The 18,327-nt window shown below is 38.4% G+C and overlaps 1 protein-coding gene across 2 annotated transcripts in view; it reads right to left on the reverse strand.

The window, feature by feature from the left end:
* Window positions 1-18,327, reverse strand: part of IPO7 (importin 7) — a 43,236-nt gene that overhangs the window by 15,032 nt on the left and 9,877 nt on the right. The window contains exons 2-10 of one of the 2 annotated variants that reach the window (XM_066320767.1): window positions 10,091-10,172; window positions 8,352-8,505; window positions 7,841-7,999; window positions 5,420-5,576; window positions 4,713-4,802; window positions 4,168-4,262; window positions 3,982-4,066; window positions 938-1,072; window positions 308-407 (exon numbers count right to left, since the gene is read on the reverse strand). In XM_066320767.1, the coding sequence (XP_066176864.1) occupies window positions 308-407; window positions 938-1,072; window positions 3,982-4,066; window positions 4,168-4,262; window positions 4,713-4,802; window positions 5,420-5,576; window positions 7,841-7,999; window positions 8,352-8,505; window positions 10,091-10,172 (1,057 nt within the window). The remainder of the gene's footprint in view (window positions 1-307; window positions 408-937; window positions 1,073-3,981; window positions 4,067-4,167; window positions 4,263-4,712; window positions 4,803-5,419; window positions 5,577-7,840; window positions 8,000-8,351; window positions 8,506-10,090; window positions 10,173-18,327) is intronic. The other variant, XM_066320766.1, reaches the window with a different exon arrangement.

The raw sequence follows: 18,327 nt of genomic DNA on the forward strand, positions 1-18,327 counted from the left end.
CAACCTTTAAATGACATTTATGTAGTTGTTGTTAGCTAGACCAGAACTGTTACTGAAACTTTGTAACTGTAAAAATGCAATATTTTTACAAGTGCACAATCTCCTGAGACATGGTTGACTGTTGTATTCTCTCTCAACCAATAGGCCCACATTAAGTACATTAACTTCTATTATTTGGTTAATACACTGTGTTTCTTTTTTAATTTCTTTAAGATTAAAGCCATCTCTGTTTTCACAAAATCCCCCCATAAAAATCCCATCTTTGCATGAAATCATTCTTTAACATGAGTAGATTTCAAATGCTCACCAAATTTCATGCGGATATATTCATATGGATCTTCTTGCCAAAGCTCTTCATCAGCATCTGTATAGCACATCAATGGGAAAATAACATCTTGGATGATCCCCTGGAATAAAAAAAAAAGATTGAAAACAGGTTAGCAGTACTAAATCAATCTCTGTATTCTGTCCTGTACTTTACAGATTTTCTCTATCCTGTCACTTCCTCATATAAAATGGTAACATTCTAAAACTGTTTGGAATTAAGAGTGGATTTATGCGGCACTTCACAAAAAAGCAAATCTTGTGTTTAGGTAGTTACAATACAACACAAGATACTAGATTGGCTTTGGATAATGGCAGGTGGAGATGATTCAGTGCCATAAATTCAGCAGCTAATACCATCTCCAAATATGTTGTGTTACTGTGTTGGATTTTAATCCTTAATAAATTAAAGGAGAGATGGCAATAAATTAGCTGGCTTTGGTCATGTTTCAAGGTGACCCTCACTAAACCGGCTTAAACTCTTTCCACCAGCCATTTATAAGAGAAATGCCTAAGATGTGAATTGTAGCAAGGCTGGAAAGGAAATACTGTACAGTAGATTGACTAGTGTACTTCTGAATCATCTAAGAATTAAACCCCAAAAATGGCTTACTTGAATATGAGGTTTCAGATTCTTCCAGGTGACTGCATGAGACACTCCTTGATTGATGTAATTCAGCGTTTGCTGCAGAACTCTAGGAGCCATGTACTGCTTTTCCTTGTATTGATACAGCACCTTCAGCAACACCTGGAGAAATCAGATCTCATCAATAAGCTTATACTGAGCATAGACCATTTTCACCACGGTTCCATCCACCCTCACAAGCCTACATAAGAACCCCTCGAAACCGAACAAAACCCCCGTTTATTCATTAGGCTAAAATGGGTAATGACTAATCCTTCCACCAAATGTCATTGTTAATTTTATAAGACAATTTGCGGCTTATATTGGGTGCTTGCACATCTTTTAAAAATACCATCCTTTAATAACACAAACCATGCATGCTAATTCACCACCAACACACCCTGGGGGGCCTTCCCTCTGAGGTTTATTATTCCATCTTCACTCTCTGGGGGCAGAAATTCACACCCAGCCACCGGATCAGAACACTCTACACTCACAGTCTACTGATCTGTGCCTCTGTGCTGCCTCACAGCCACACAGCTGTCAGAGGAATGTGTGTGTGGAGTGATCCAATAGTCACTCCCCTTTGGCTTTCTGCCCTCAATTCTTCTCCTGAGGTGGCATCCAGAACTCCTCACAGGGATCTACCTGTGTTCAACTCCATGGCTCTCCACACCTAAGGTCATGAAACGGACATGGGACCATGCCCAGTAATTAAATTACAGCTCACAGTACTTTTGCATGGGTAATGCAAAGAGAACTCCCTGCAGCTCAATCCAGGTCAGTGGAAACACTGCACCTTCAAAAGCAGCATCGTTAGCTGGAGAGAAATGGCAAATTTCCAGGTTTCATGTAAAGTCTTCACAAAAAAGAAGCATTTTTTAAAAAAATCAAAACCCAAAGGGATTGAAAAGGTATCTATATATTTGTCATATTACCAAAATGAAAACCTGGGGAAAACAAGATTCATTATTTTGAAAATGAATGCTGCTGATAATACTTATTACACAAACACCAAAGTGTTTTTCCCAAAGGAATTGCCATGTACTTCATTTTAAGGAGGATGCACTCATTCATCGAAATATTGACAGCTTTACAAATAGTTTTATGCTCTAGATGCCTTATAAGTTCCTAAAGCTTGAATTGCTCATGTTTAAAAACTTTCAGGATTTAGAGAGAAATTAATGGTTGGTACCAACACCTGAGTATAACGTTTTGGTGGCATTAGGTATTGAGTTAGGATAGAAAAGAGGAGAGCAAAAGTTCAAACTTGCAGCTGTTTTGAGGACTATCCAAGAAGATGCATGTAGTTTCATGATTCAGATATAATAGGTAAAGACATTAAAAAATTAAGAAAATGTTTGAGAACTGCAGTGAGGAAAAGCAGGATGGACACTCTGAGGCAAATAAAATAAAATTCTGTAACAATGCCAAGGAACTACAAGGCAGCAGTGTCCAACCAGGGCTTAGTTCTGGCTCATGAGAAGTGTCTTGAGCAAAACAGCTGCTAACACAAGGGATAAATTCAGAGTATTCCAGCTAGGCAGCTCAGCCTGGTTTGGACAAGCTAAGAAAGTTTAGCTAAAACAAATACTGAATGTACAGGATTATTTTCTTTTGGGGTAGCGACTAATCAGTGAGAAGTAATTATGACAATAATATTAGCAGTGTATTTCAAATTTATACTTGAACCACCTGTAGTCTCATGCCTTATATTTATCTATTACTCCTTTACTAAAAGGGTGCAAACACTGTGGAGAGTAGAGACAACTCAGTGAAATGTATTATCCAAATTTGTTATCTTCAATATTTCATAGATTTCCAATTTCTGAAAAGAAACACATCCTGCTCAAAAATCTTCCACAACATTTATTTGACAGATTCCATGTCCTAAGCAGAGGCCTAAGATCTATCTTCTGCAGAAAAATGGAGGGCAGAACCTTAAATACAGTCTGCCTTCCTAAATAAGTTATATTACTGTTTAGGAACAAACTAAGCCTGGTAAAGTATTGACTTTTTTAGCAGTTTTCTTTAAAATAACTGAATTCTTAAGCGTTTCCTAGCTGCAATAACAGTAAGGATCAAATCTGATTCAAGGAGAATGTAAAGAAAAACAAGTATTTTATCAAACTGTTGAAATTATCTTTTCAAGACTACTTTTGGCCATAGCCGTGTTGTCAGAAATGTATTTATCTTGGAGGTGCAAAGCAACCAGTAAGCCCTTAAAGAACATATAATTATCTGTCTAATGTCACCTAGAACTGACAGGTGAGCACCTCAGAAAGCAATACTGACACCACTCAGTGTGACAAATGTTTTCCATACTTTGGCCAGCCTTCAAAAAGCATGGATTTATGAGATACTTTCCCTACATTTCTTCTTTGGAAGTCCTGTAAATTCATTATAATTTCATAGGAAATTAAGAGACCTGAAACTGAGCTAAGAACTGTTTGTCTGACTCTAAGTCTTTGAGGGAAACATTGCACACGGTGAGATTTTCATGAACCAATAGTCTATTTACATTTGCAACATAATCACCTTAAAAAAAAAGGTATTTATGAACCAAATACGAGGAAATTTTATAAAAACATAACTGAGGTTTTTAGTTAATCCAAAGATTCTTTGCATACAGCAGACCCTAAAACACAGCACACACGGCTCTTTGCAGCAGGCTGAAAATTTAGCACTTAAAGACTTTAAGTCAAAAAACCCTTGTATCAGAGTTTCAAAGGTGGTTCTGAAGGTCAACTACACCGCATATACCCATCTCCTTCACAAAGGAAAAAAATTGGTAGGTTTTGTCTGAAGCTCATCTGAGGGCTTGTAAGTGGAAAGTGGATTGTAATATATGTCAATTTGATAATTTCTTTATTGTTCTTTTTTGTAGCCCAGACATCACTACTTTTCATACCAATGTACTTGAAAAAAAATGTGAATAAGAGCAAGAAGTCTTGTCAGCAAATAATGAAATAAGCAATCAGTTGCAACTCTAAACTTATCCTACTACTCCCCCCACACTCAGTGTTTCTTACTTGCTGAACACCAACAGCAAAGGCCTTCAGGAAAACTTCAGCAAACTCATTGTACTCCTTGGAAACATTGCCAGGGCTTCCATACCTAGAATTAAAAGCAAGTATGTAAACTCAAGGGTGCAGCAATATTACTGACTTGAATATTTGCTTGGGGTTTTTTAAAAGTAATAATGGAAGAGAAAATACCTCTCAAAGAGCCTAGCTAAGATATGCAAAGCCCACTTCTTGCATTTCCACCAAGGCAACTCAGGTCTATCATCTTCATCAACCTGTAGGGTTTCCTTTAGGAAAAAAAAAAAGATATTATATACCAATTAATTATTTACCAATTATTCACAGAGAGTTCAAATTATATGTAATTAGAACAAATACACAGTATATCTTGCTTTTAACCTGCCATTTGAACTTCTAGTTTAATAGAAGTATGAAGTAGAGCATATCTAAAAATAAATCCCATTACATATGCCTAAATGACCAAAAAAATTTTGAAACAAGAAGCCAAAATAAGTTTTGCTACAATTTGAAAACATTACTATCATACAAGTTACATATTTTCAAATTTTGTTTAGTCTGTTTTATAATTCCCATCTAGCCTAATCTTTTTTATTTTATATTATTTTCTTAGCATCTGTAGAGAAAAAAGAATGCAGAAATCAAATATGAAAGTGTTTAACATTCTAATGAATGAAAAATACTTAAGCTTAAGACATAAATAAGCAAAAGTCACTTACAGCTGGTACATCCCTATCAACAACAGTCTTCAGGATTTCTATCCACTCAGTCAAGTTCTGCTGATTTATCAACTCCAAAGGTAGTGTGTACTTGTTAAAAGAAAACGAAAGGGGAAATTAATTTTGAATTGCTTTATAATAATTTTTTACTGTTACATTTTGAACTTTAGGTTTCAAAAACTCTTTGCCTACACTTAGCTTCCATGAAAGATTAGCAATTTACCTCAAAAACCAGGCTAAAGAATTCAACACAATCTAACCTATATCCTAAATATCCTCAAAGGTGCTAGAGGTCTTTGCTCCAATTCACTGTGCTTATGCAATGCTAAAATGCTACTGAAATGGATGTTACTCTAATTTCTGCAGCATTTAACAGCAGCTCCAATCCAAACTGCTATATTTACACTGGTAATTCTCTGTAGGCTGGCCTCCACAATCTGTCCTTGGAAAACTCACTATCTAACTGGTTTTCCAGCAAACACCCTACCTTAGAGGATGGCATGTGTAAGTTTTATCTAATGCCAACCAGGAATAGCACTGTTCAAAAGTAAAAGCACAAGACAATCAGAAACTTGTGATTCATGGAGCTGAGTAGTAGGGAAAATGATTCAGATGTAATCCAATACTGTAATATTTTTGTCATTCACTATTTTAAGGAAAAGCATAATGCTTTAAATTATTGTTCAAATATATACAAAGTTTTTTACCTGGACAAGGGCATAAAATATTTTGAAGATTTGTTTCTGGATGAGGACAGACTGGTCTGATGGATCATTCAAGAGCTGAATGAAGCTGTCCTTCAGGACTGGCAGAAAATGTTGCATTGCAGCTATCAAGGGACTCCGCTCCTCTGGTTTCTTGTACCTTTAGAGAAGACCAAAACCAGTTTTGTAGTTCTTTCAGGCAGCTTTAAATTGAAAAAGCTCACCTTGCCCCAGTGTAGGCATGAGTAGCTATAACAGCTCGTAACAACCTGTGACTTAAAAAGAAGTTCCTGTGACACAATTAGAAATAAAGCCATAGCCAGACAGGGTTACAGATGAGAAACACATTATTCAGAGTTTACAAATTATCAAAATGTTTGCAGAAGCTAAATTGCTTCACTAACACTGGATAAAGCAAACTGAGAAGCCTCTCATAGCCTGCCCTGATATCTCAGCATTTAATTTGCCCCAAGGCAATAATCTGATGGAGAAGGTGGATTCCAGGCTGTGGGGCAGACTCTGAGCAGGCAACCACCCTTGAAATAAAACCTCAGACCTTCTATGCTGGACAGCCCACCAGCTTGCCCATGCTGAAAACAACGCTCCACTTCCTTTCTCAAACACTTCAAAATTCTTGAAAGGAAATGAAGCCACATTTTGAAATTTTTGCCCCAATTTTTAACTTAAATCAACAAATTTAAACACAAGAGGTTCCTAATTGATTCAAGAGTTATCAGCTCCTAACTGATTCATGAGTTATCACAGCAGAGCAGGACCTTGTCTATACTAGTGATAACAAGGTAGAATATAATCTTGTGATTGTACATTTATTTCTTGATTCAGCAATCAATACTTGTCAGACACTTGGACTCCTGTGGGAGATTTCTGGGCTAGAGGATTGAGCTTCAGTTTGTTTTCCAAACACATTTTTGTAGACTTCACTAATATTAAATATCAATACTCAGCTTCCTAAATAGTGGCAATTTTCAGAATATAACAAGAAAAAGACTACTCAATCTGCTGCCAGATGGCATGTTCTGCAAGAACTACTACAAAACACTGAGCTCCAAAATCCTGTTCAATAATACAGTTTTCATGCATTTTCTGAACCAAACCCAAACATTAAGATTAAATTGTTGCTCAGGAAAATTTCTAATTTTTACCAAAAAAAAAAAAGAAAAATACTAGAAAAAATTACTATGCAAAGAGCAGCCATTTAATCTTGCTGGCTGAATTTGAAGGGAAAAAAAAAAAAGTGAAAAGCTTCAAGATATGTCTCATATTAAGGAAAAAAAAATTCCAAATTTAAATATTCCTACAACTCAGGCAGTAAAAACTTGATCGAAGTCATAACATTACACAGATTCGTGTCCCACTGAACTGACAGAAACACCCTGAAATGTGCACATTCCTACATGATTCGTGACATGAAACTCACCCTTGCTGACTGCACCAGAAAGCTGAGCAAGCAGGAGCAGTTCTGGCCTCAGCTGAGACTACAGACACACCTGTGACCTTATCACACAGTGACACACTCAGATCCCTACACATGGATTTCTACCATCCTAAGTCACTACCACTGAACACTTCCTGATTTACAGCTCACAGATCTCTGCAGCATATTTGGTTAAAGATGTTTAAGCTGAAAATCAAGGGAGCCATTTTTTGCTTTCCTTTCCTAGCAGGACTTGCAATTTTCAGCCACTGAAACTCCCACTTGGGATTACAAAGATCTTGATGGCAATTCCTGTAAAAGTATTTTTGAGAAACTGACGTTCGCTGTTTTACAGATTAATATAAAACTAATGAAATTAGATGGAAATTTTTCCATGCAACATTTTAAATCAAGAATCTGAAACAGAAATGTTATGCATTCCAATGCTTTGAAAGAGTAAATTGTGGATTCCAATAGTTCCACTACAATTCCCCAACTCAAGGATTGTCCTCTCTGATCACCCAAGTGATCATACCAAAGTCAGTTTAATTCTGAGCTCCCAGCATTCCAGATTTTACACTCTGAAACCCTTCTATGGTTACTGTCACCAAGTACTAGAGTACAGATTTTAAAAGTTTAAACCTGATTTTAAAAAGAAATTCCTACAAAAGTCATGATTTTGAGCCAACTTTCTTACTGCCATCAACCCATAAAAAACAACTACCACATTAAGGTTTTAAAACACCCTTTTTTTTCCTGAATTCAGACTTTTAATAAAGGCAGTTTTACTGTAATTTTTAGCGAAGAAGGTACATGAGCCAGCATCTGCACAAGTAGTCAAGAATACTTTCTAAGATTACATTTCCATCACTTCTGTGCAGTCCCACAGACAATTCTACATGGTTACGATATAAACAAAGAGTACAAAAAATAGACACAAATATATTAATCCTGCTGGTTTATATGGAGAAAGACCAGAAAGAACTTACTCATAATTTTTCACAAGTTGATAAAGACAGAGAAGAATTCCAAGCCAACAAGCACTATTGTCAGACTGGAGATAAAATCCAATTTTCTCCACAACTGCAGTCCAGCGACTTGGATAATCATACTTGATAATGTGGTGAATGCAAGTAGTAAGCTGTACTCTGGAAATCAAAAGCACAATAATTAAAGAAGTTACTACTATTACTTTAATAATATTCTTGTAATGTTGAAGCAGCAAATACTGTCCATTCTTAGACTTTCTTTTTGTTTAGAAGGTTTAGGTTCTGTAGTTTCTACTTAATATTCTCCATTTAAAGAATTTTAAATTTCTAAATGTGACACAAGCTGAAAACTGTTTTTCTAGCTACATTAGTTCTATGTTTAGGATACACAGTGTGTGACAATGATGCTTAGCACGTGGGTGATCTTGGCTGGGGAGAAAAAATAATAAAAAAAAAGAAATCCAATAGTCAGAATCCACAGGCAATGCATGCAGAGGCTGAATCTGTGTACCTGATCAGCTCAGGAGAGTGGATAATGGCTTCTACAATGTTCTCACGGATACAGTGTCTGTCTTCTTCTGGGATGGAGTAAGGTGGGATCTCTCCTGGAGCACTTTCACGGTCCGGCCAATACTGGGTTATCATATTTTTCAAGTAGATAACTCCTGTGAAACAAGAGTGGCAAGTCAGCTGACAGCCATTCAGAGCACAAAACAAACACGTATCTTGCAAGCAAATATTTTTTAGAACAAAACTGATCAAAATTACAAATGCATTGGCCCTTCCTAAGTAGGAGAATCAAAATACATAAACCATGCAATTATTAACCCAATAATTTACTAAATTTATACTCTTTCACCCATTTAATATGAAAATACTAAAGGTATTGCTTTCATCTGTGATTCAGGTAAGTAGTTGTGGAACTCTTTAGCAACACACTTCTGAAAAATCCATTATAATGATTTGCTCAATATTTTCATTAAAACTGAAAAAGAAAAGCTGATCAATACTAATGACAACCTAAAACATCCCTTGTAAAAAAAATCTAATTAAGTTTGTGATACAGGAGTGAATGCTAGAGAAAGAGAGCTCCTTTATACCCAGATTATGGGCTGCAGCAATTTGTAGCAATCAGGTTCCAGGAACACAGCTTGAATTTACCACTTGACAACTAAATCCAAACTGCTTGTGTGGCAGAATGTAAATCACAGCACTTAAAAAAGTACTTCCAACATGCAACAGTAAATCTCAATGGTAAACTGGCAACAAAGTTACTGTTAATCTAATTCTACATAGAAATCCATAAAGCATCTTGTCTTCCTAAATTTCACATGCACCTTTTGAAGATTCAGAAACTAGAGGTTTCTGAAGGTGTCTGCAGAAGTCAAGAAACATTCAGCAGATTATTTGCGAGGCTGAAGTGACAGAGGCTTCAGCCAGCCCTCAGTGGGATTCATCATTAACTGCTTTGCAAACACACACTGATTGTAAGCTGGGCCTTGAATGAGCCATCCCCACTCTCCACAGGATGCTTTGGGGTTTAATTGGCTTATATGGAGGAGGGTGAAATTTCAGGTTTTCTTCCAACTTCTTTTTGCATGTTATACTTGTAAAGCACTAAGCTTTGTGAGTCATCATTCGAATGGTACCCCCAAGCAGCATGATAAAAATGCAAGCTAAGTTTATGCTACAGCTTAGAGTAGTCTACTACATGCAAGGTCCAAATAAGCAATCCAGATCACATCCTCCTGACCAGTCAGAAAACACACTGTAGTATTGTACTAAAAACCTCTGTAAGTAATTAGATCAGGTTTAAGGTGATGTTTGGAGCTTGTCAATAATCAATATCCAGTTTTACTGATGGCTCACATGCGAATAAGCAGGGTTTGAAAACACATAATTTGTTTTCTTCTACTTAATGTGTTTAGAAACATTTGTGCTCACAGTACAAGTTTAAATGACCTCCTTGGACCAAGTGCACCAGCATCATAAACCATTCTGTTCCCCCAGGAATGTTCACTAGAGATAAAGGTGAAGGAATCATTCAAGAGCCAGACACACCTTTTCTTTCTGTCTTTCTTACTCAGTGTATGGTGCCAGATAAAAGCTCCTGATGACTAATTTGAGCAACTCCCAACTTCTGAGTGCTTGACATTAAAGCCATTAGAATTCTTTAACAGTATCTGCATGTGTACTCGCGTGTATGCACCATTACAGTAGATACAATGAAAAAAACCTTTGAAAACTTGCCTGCCTGTCTCACTGGTAAATCCAGTTGCTCGGACATAGTGATCTGAAGCAGAGTTGAAACAAAGTTCACTGATTTATGAGCCTATGGAGAGAGGAATGAAAACAAAAAAAAAGAGAGTTAAGTTTTAGAATACTCCCATTAAGTTTTACAATGTCTTTATAATGATGTAATGCAATCAATAGAATACCAGCAATCCAGCCAGTTGCACAGGAGTCAGCTAATCAGCTAAAGCATTCCAAAGTTTTGTGCTCACTGTATTTTGAAGACAGCAACGGGGAGGAAAAACCCTACCATTTAATGTAACAGAGTTAAAGAAATCACTGAACAGGAATCAGCCTTCCAGTCACCAAACATGTTCCCCATTCAGAACAAACACTTGAAGCAAGAGCACCTGAACAGCCCGAAAAACCCAAGCACAGCAAGTTTACAGTGACCTTTAGCAAGGCACAAGTTCATTATATAATAAGCTAAAAAACAGATGGGAGCTATGTTTTAAAACTAAGTCCAACTCCTACTTCATCTTTCTGAAACACCAGTTTCAAGGGACCGCTGATGCACTACTGCAGCAGCTGTCCACAGAACCACAGAACGGCAAAGCAACAGGGAGATCCAAACGGACACACATCTGCGGAGTGACAACTTCCCAAGGATTTGCAGGAGTTTCACTTAGGAAGAAAACAAAACATGTTTTTTCTTACCATAATGAGAACTGTCACTGATAAATGAAGGACTGGATTGCATTTTCAGTACGGAAACAAACCTTAACATTATTATAACACCCTGTACCCACCTTCCCCAAGCATCAAGAACTCCAGACAATAAATTAATTTTGCCGGGAAAAGTGAGTTGGAATCCTTAAAAACTAACTCTCCTTTTCTTAACTGAAATCCAATATAATTTTCCTCGAGGTGAAGAGTCCTTGGACATGAGTTACAGCGGGAAATCCCTATTATATGCACGAGAAAAAATTCACAAGGGAGGCCAAGGCCTGGAACACTTATCCACAAAAGCTGTGGGACCTCATCCTTAGAGAAATTCTGTTGGACAAGCCCAAATCTACCTGATCCAAATTCCAAACAGCTTTGCTTTTCTGCTTTATCGTCACTCACATGGCAGTGTTGTTTCCTATGTTCTTTGCAGTTCCCCTATCAAAGACAACTGCATAGATCCACATAATTTAACCTGTTGAAAACACCTCTTACCCACTTGTAACTTTCAAAACCATTGAAATTACACTATTTAGGAAAACCAAATGGCTGCCTCAGATACTGCAGCAACTTCATATCATAAAGCAAAATAATCAGAAATTATCCTTCCATTCCTTTAGTAGGACCAAAAGCTCTTCTGACAGTATGAAATGATGTCAAGATTCCTCCTAAGTGTATAACGCTGTTCAGCTCACTCCTACAGTGCCAGAATGTTCTCTTCAACTTTCATTTTCCTGAGCAAATAACTCCAATAGGTTCCAGGATAAACAAGTGTAAAAGGGACAGCCATTGGCACCCAGATTTGGTTAGCGTAGCTTGTTTTCTATCTCCTGTTCTTTAGAACACATTTCAAATGAAGAACAAACTTGACTCAAGAATCTGCCCAAAATGTTAAAAAACACTGTTGTACACATTCATCCTATGCACTAAAACTCTACAGGCTCCAGAGCACCCAGAAGCATCTGGTCCCACTGAAATGTTTATTTGCAGAGTGTGATTTGATGAACTGAGAGTAACTGACACTGCAATATGAGCACACATCCTGCTGACCCATGTCCCTCTAAAATTCCCCAAGTCCTCAAGAAGCAAGCACGCTTTCAAATAATAATTTAAAAAATTTAAAATAAAAAAAGCGCTATTGTCTTCAACTGCCAAGTAACGGTTGAATAAATAAATTTAAAATAAAATTTACTAATTAGGTTTGATTTCTCCTGCAGCTCCAGGTCCGTTAAGTTCCTCTTTTCCTTAAGGAACATTAATAGACACACAGAGTCCTGCAGCACATTCCGAATGACATCAGACCCTAATTCAGCACAGCACTCAATTATACGCTTAACACTAATGTCAGAGGAAGTGCTCCTGTATTTAACGTGTTGTGAACCTGAAGAAAGCTTTCAGTTTCAATAACCTTTAACTCACTTACAAATAAGGTCATATTAGTCTGCATAAAATGGACTTAAAAGTGCCAACTGATGTCTTTCCACACTGGCTATAAGCTTAACAGATACCTTTTCTATAGTGAAAATTTGCAATGTTTGCAAAGTCAGAAGCATTTAATCCGATAATTTTAAAAATGAAGGATAACTTTCCCTTTCCCATGATGAATGACCGCTATTCTTGTAATAAACCCCATCCATTTTAGCAACAAATATGGAAATAACGTTTAAGAGCTACTAAGGAACTAACAGGAAACCAAAAGAAATTAAGTTAGAAAATCTTATGTCTTAAAAGAAACAAAAACTAGACAGCAGTGCACAAAATCGCCAAACACACAAATTTAATAATATACCAAAAAATGTTTTCTTTATTTACAAAGACAGGACTGAGCCTGTGTCTGTAGCAGGCTACAGAAGCTCCCTAGAAATATCAATTCTATTATTATGTGGGATTAATATATTTTCATTGGGTTCTTTGAACTACAGCAAGCTTTAAGGGACAAAGCTGCAACAACTACACAATTATCTGTTTGGGTCTTTTTAAATCTTACAAGTGTCATCCTTATTAGCATCTGAAGCATCAGACTCCAACCAACCATGAGGATGAGCTGCTTTATCACCTTTAGTGGTTCAAAGCAGATTCAGCCGAGATATAATCTGTGCTTTTAATACAAGTAAAATACCTTGTACTTGCCAATCAAAGCCTGCTCTTAATCCTCTCCGTTAATACCTACATTCACAAAGAGCTACATTAACACTTCCATGCATTCTCTATGGAATATAAAGAACTCCCAAACTCTTCTCCATAACCTCCTTCCAAAGCCACTGAAAGGCAGGTGATTGCAGAGAAACTGGGATGTAGAGATGAGCAAGGACAGTTCCATGAAGGCAAGTGTGTACTGAATGCTCAAATAAAACACCACGTACTAGAGTCACCTCTCACGTGCTCCTTTGCTCTGCTTCACTCTTAAAAAGAACACCCAATATTTTACTGGCACTTGGAAAAAACCAACTGAACCTAAAATAAGACACCACCATAGGTGCCTTTTTTGTATCTACACCATTAAAAAACACTGAATCCACATCTCTTTCAGCTATTTCCATCTTTAATAATTTTACTCCCCCAAGAGGGCTGCCTCTCAGGACAGCATGCTCCTTTTTTCACTGACTGCACTGCTAAAAAAAACAACCATACTAAAACCCACACCTATTTTAGGTTCATTTTTGAACTAAAATCAGCATTTCACAATGGTCACTATCACATACTCCAAACTGCATGAAGAACAGAAAATTTCCAAGACTTGAAAGTTTTGACACTGATAAAATTTTGACTTTTATTTTCCAGCGCTTAACTCAGCATTTAAAGAAAAACAAAACCAAAACTCATCTCAAGTCCTTCCCCCTTACAAAAGGTCCAACATGCCATGTCACTGGTATGACTTTGCTGTCTAAGAGCCAAAGAATTCGGGGACTCTTCCCAAGAGCAATCTTGGCTAGCAGCCTGGCTAGCTGAGGAATGTGTTCTATCAGACCACAAACCTTGCACCACTGTCTGTTAACACCAATCACTGCTCCAGAACACACAATCTTTTAGCACAGGCCATTGCAGTTTTTCCTAGCAGGGTTGCTTTGTTAGACATGTGCTAAAAGTGACTTTTGAGAAAAGTGTCATACCAGCTGCATAATCCAAAAGAGGAATGAAATTCAGAGTTCACATTGAAGAGACCAGTTCATGGCATGTGAACTATGAATAGTTAATTACAACGTGGAAAAACACTTTCCCTCCACTAATGATACTCACTGCAGTATGTTACATTAATCTTTAATGCTGGAATATTCATCTCTCACACAAAGCCTGCGTGCCTCGAAATGATAAAAACAAGTTTCATCTCGGGTAAAAGGAGCTCCATGCATTCTTTTCAGACATCAGGAAGCTGACATACCATAACAAACACACTACAATAGGCACCTCCTTTACTGTTGCCCAAAAAAGCAGAACAGATGAGCAACACTTACTATATGCTGCTGAACTGGAACCCCAGGTTATTTATATAGCTATTCAAAGTAGCACACATGTGAATAAAGGCTAACATTTTAAAATTAAAGTAGATGAAAAAATAAGAATTCAATGCTTCTCTTCCATTCCAATTTTGGGGGAAAAAACCTACATGCAATTTTTTCATCTGGGCCATAGCAGAACTGGGCACACATTATTATTACAGAGATGAAACTATTTTCTTATAGAAAGGTAAGGTCAGGAGCTGTAAGGCCACGCTGAATCAGCAAACTGCCCAGTAGCACTCCTAATTCTTTTTAAGAACTCAGCAGGTGTGGAAGTTATTCTGACCTCAGGCTTTTGCAAGCTAGTTCTGCAACCTCTTATGCAGCTACAATGTATATGCAAACCTAGGTTAACATCCACAAAAGATACACACAGAGCAGTTCCTGCAAACATCCCTGATGCTCCTTTCATCCCTGTCTGCAAGTTTGAAGGACTTTTTGCTTTGCTGCTGGCTGAGGAAAAAGCAATGTGCTCTTAGCAGAGGCTTGCTAGGCACATACAGGAACTGTTTGCTCAGTCATGAGAAAATGACAAGTGGCTCTTTCTGCTCGGATTTTACTCCATGTGGGACAACTTGCACCAAGAGGAAAACTTCTTCCTCAGTTCTTTACAGCCCCCAAGGGGATCCCAGCGTTGGACCAGCCTTGGCACATGCAGCTCAAAACACCCTTTCTGAAAGAATCCCTCATCTAGCACACACAGGAGTATACAGATGGAAGATGGGGGAAGTGAAAGTAACCAAAGTACTTCGGGTAAAATGTCACACCAACAACTTCAAAAGACACCCCATGATCTGATATTCCAAGCCAAGAAACTCATGCTCTGTTCTTTTTCTCACACTACAATATAGAGCTGTAGATATAACACATGCAGACCATGTTAGAAACGTTTAAAAAAAATTCAAGCTGGAGATAACACTATAAACACCTCGCCCAAAGTATCCATAGCATTCCAGCATTTGGAAAATCCTATCTGAAAGACTCCATGTAAGAAGCTTGCTTCTTCCCCTCTGACAACCTTTCCCTTCTAAACTCTCAGCAGCTAAGAATCCAATCCATAGTGTGACCATTCCACCCTTCTGACATTTGTAGCCCTGCAGCAGGCAGTGAAAGGCGCTGAACGAGGCCCTACTGCACTGTTCAATCAATGGTGATGGTGGCCAGCCAACAAGATTTCCTCTTTATCCTTTCCCTGCCACTCATATTAGAACATGAAAAGCCTTAAATGTAACTTCTGAAAGCCACTTTCCAGGAGAGCACCAGGATGTCTTCCAAAACAAACTCTGTTGAGCTCTGACTCACAAAAAATGATGAGTTATACGGGATAGCACATTTTTCCCCCTAAACATTGTCAGACATAAAACTTGGGTTGTTAGTCTAAAAAGACGTCTTAATAGCTCACGCACCAAAGTCAATCTCAGAGACTTACAAGAGATCCATCACAGTGAAGTTATAAATTCCCTGGAATTAAAAGAAAAAGCCTGCAAGGAAAGTATTATCTAGCAACTGCACCTTCATAAATATGTTGATAATAAAAGATGAAACAACATTCTGTATTGTTTTCAGTGTCATTCCATAGCTGCATAGTTAAAAATATCTATTTTCATCAAATTTCTGAGAAACACTTTATACATGAAGCACGAAGACTATTTCAAAAGACAGCAACATCTTCCTGCTGCTCTGCAGTAGCTTCTTTGAAGAGTCTGGTTTTAAGTCCTGGTAAAACACAGCCTTCCCCTGTGAGACAGGGACAGAGATGGGTGAACACTTCAGGGTACCCCATCAGCTGAAAGTTCTCAGACACAAGAGCCAGTGATCTCATTCCCTATAACTTCTTTTTGCAGTGAGAAAAGTAAAGACAAAGACCAAAATACCTGCTTTTTAACATTATCTCAACTCTGAAAGTTCTCAAAGCCTTTTATGTGCAGGCAATACAACCTGATAAAACTTAGTGTAAGGAGAAATAAACCATAGAATAATTCAGGACTTAGCAAAGGTCAAAGAAAAAATAACAGAGCCTGGACAAATCAAGAATCATACGCTCCTGTTCCCTTCTCCATTCAGGAGAACTTTGTTGATTGATAGGATTTGGTGAAGACAGATCCAAATACTTGGTTAACGCTTGGCTACTTAGATATCTCTTGCACTAATCAAGAATATCAATTACTGACTGATGCACAGTCTTTTCTGGTAAGGTAAAATGACCATTCTGCTGAAAGCCAGTCCCATCAGCAGAACAGAGGCACTTCTGACAAATAAAAGTAAACGGAAAGGTCAACCAAGGACAACTATTAAGCTATAAAAACACCTGTGCAGCCCGGCCAAGTGTTCACTGCTGCTGATCTCATCTTTACAAAGAGACCCTCACAACTGTAATTAAGTATTAACTGGTAACAGAATTGCTCTAACATTCAACAAATTTAGACCAGCATCCTGCAAGATAACGCATAACTGACTTCAATAAACCTAAGTAAAACCAAGACCTCGCATGTGAATAAACCTATATGTATGTTTAAGTGCTTGCAGACTTCTGGTTTAGCACATATTTGTACGACAAAATATCTGTGAAAAATTAGTGATGCTCCATTTTCCACAACAAAGAATTCTTACATGTTGGTTCAATAATATCTGGTGTTTTTAAAGGGGCACAAATATTCAGATTTTATGCCAATTTAGCACTTGTGTAGTACACGATGGACCATGGGGTTTTGATTCCTAAGTGAGAACAAAAGCCAGTAGCCAGTGAGCATGATCCCTCCTGCCAGAGTTTGCCATTTGCTGAGAACCCCGACTGGCAGTGAACATTAATTTCCTGCACCTTCAGCAACTCAATACCTGCAGAAAATAACTAAAATAGACTTCAAGCAAGTTACTATATATAAGTATTGACATCCATCAAACACGAAAAAACAATGCACTTTGGGGCCAGCTTAAGATTTCATAGATATTACTGTCTTTATAGGCCATCACACTTTTTACATTTTTGATTTAAATAACAAACACTAACATACTTTTTAACAGAGTACCTGGAAAAAGCAGGCAATTACTTTATACAAGCCTCAAACAGTTATTGAGTCGTTTTAGAGCTATCTATTTCAAAGGTACCTAACATTTATTTGCCATTTATTTATTAAATAACACGCAAGATTCACCTTTTTCTTTTCTGAGAAGCTATACCTTTAGTTTTCGAAATTTTCTCCACTGCCAGCAGAACATTTGGCCCACCTTTATCTACGCTCTGCTGAACATCTGTTGCATTACATGAGTATCGTCAGGCCCAAAATCTGCTTAGGAGCAACAAGGAAAAATGTCTGTGGAAAAAGCCAAATAAAGGCACCACAAGAGCTGCCACACAGGTTTACCTTTCACCTCCTCCAACAAGACATCATCTTTTCTCTGGGTCAAACAGTAAAACACTTTTGTTCTCCACATGTCTACAAGCCCCATTCATAAAGTTTTCACCTCTCAGGTGAGGTTAAGCAGAACAAAAATATAATCTTCTCCCAAAACTGAAGCCCGTGGAACTGGGACCAGCTGGGTTTTTACATGCCGGTCTGGCAGAGGAGCGCGATGCAAGCGGATGACACACCTGTGCTGGGAACCCTGCCTGCCCCCGTCCCTCGGACACGTGTCCGTATCCACCCAGGGAGCACACCCACCCCGGCAGCCCTGCCGAACGCCGAGCCCACGGCGTTTGGAGCACCCAGCACCGCCAGGCTGCCAGATCTGATCCGCAACTCGGCCCGGGCCATCAGATTTGATTCTGAGCTCAGCCCAGGCCACTCTCACAGGCTGCACTGCTCGCGGACCGACGGGGCTCTTGCCGCCTCCTTCCCCGCTGACAAATGAGCGCTTTTACCACCCGCAGACCGATGTCGCTTCGATGGTCCCAGGCAGGGCTGTGTCCAGCCGGAGCCACCCGGGGCCTGCACAAGGGCGGTTTTAAAGCCCCCTCGCAGATCCCCGCTTTCCCGGCTGAGCACGGAGACAATGGAGGCAGTTTGTCACCGCCGGGCGAGGCGGGGGCCTCGG

Source organism: Sylvia atricapilla, chromosome 6 (genome assembly GCF_009819655.1).
Source record: "Sylvia atricapilla isolate bSylAtr1 chromosome 6, bSylAtr1.pri, whole genome shotgun sequence".
NCBI classification, from domain to species: Eukaryota; Metazoa; Chordata; class Aves; order Passeriformes; family Sylviidae; genus Sylvia; species Sylvia atricapilla.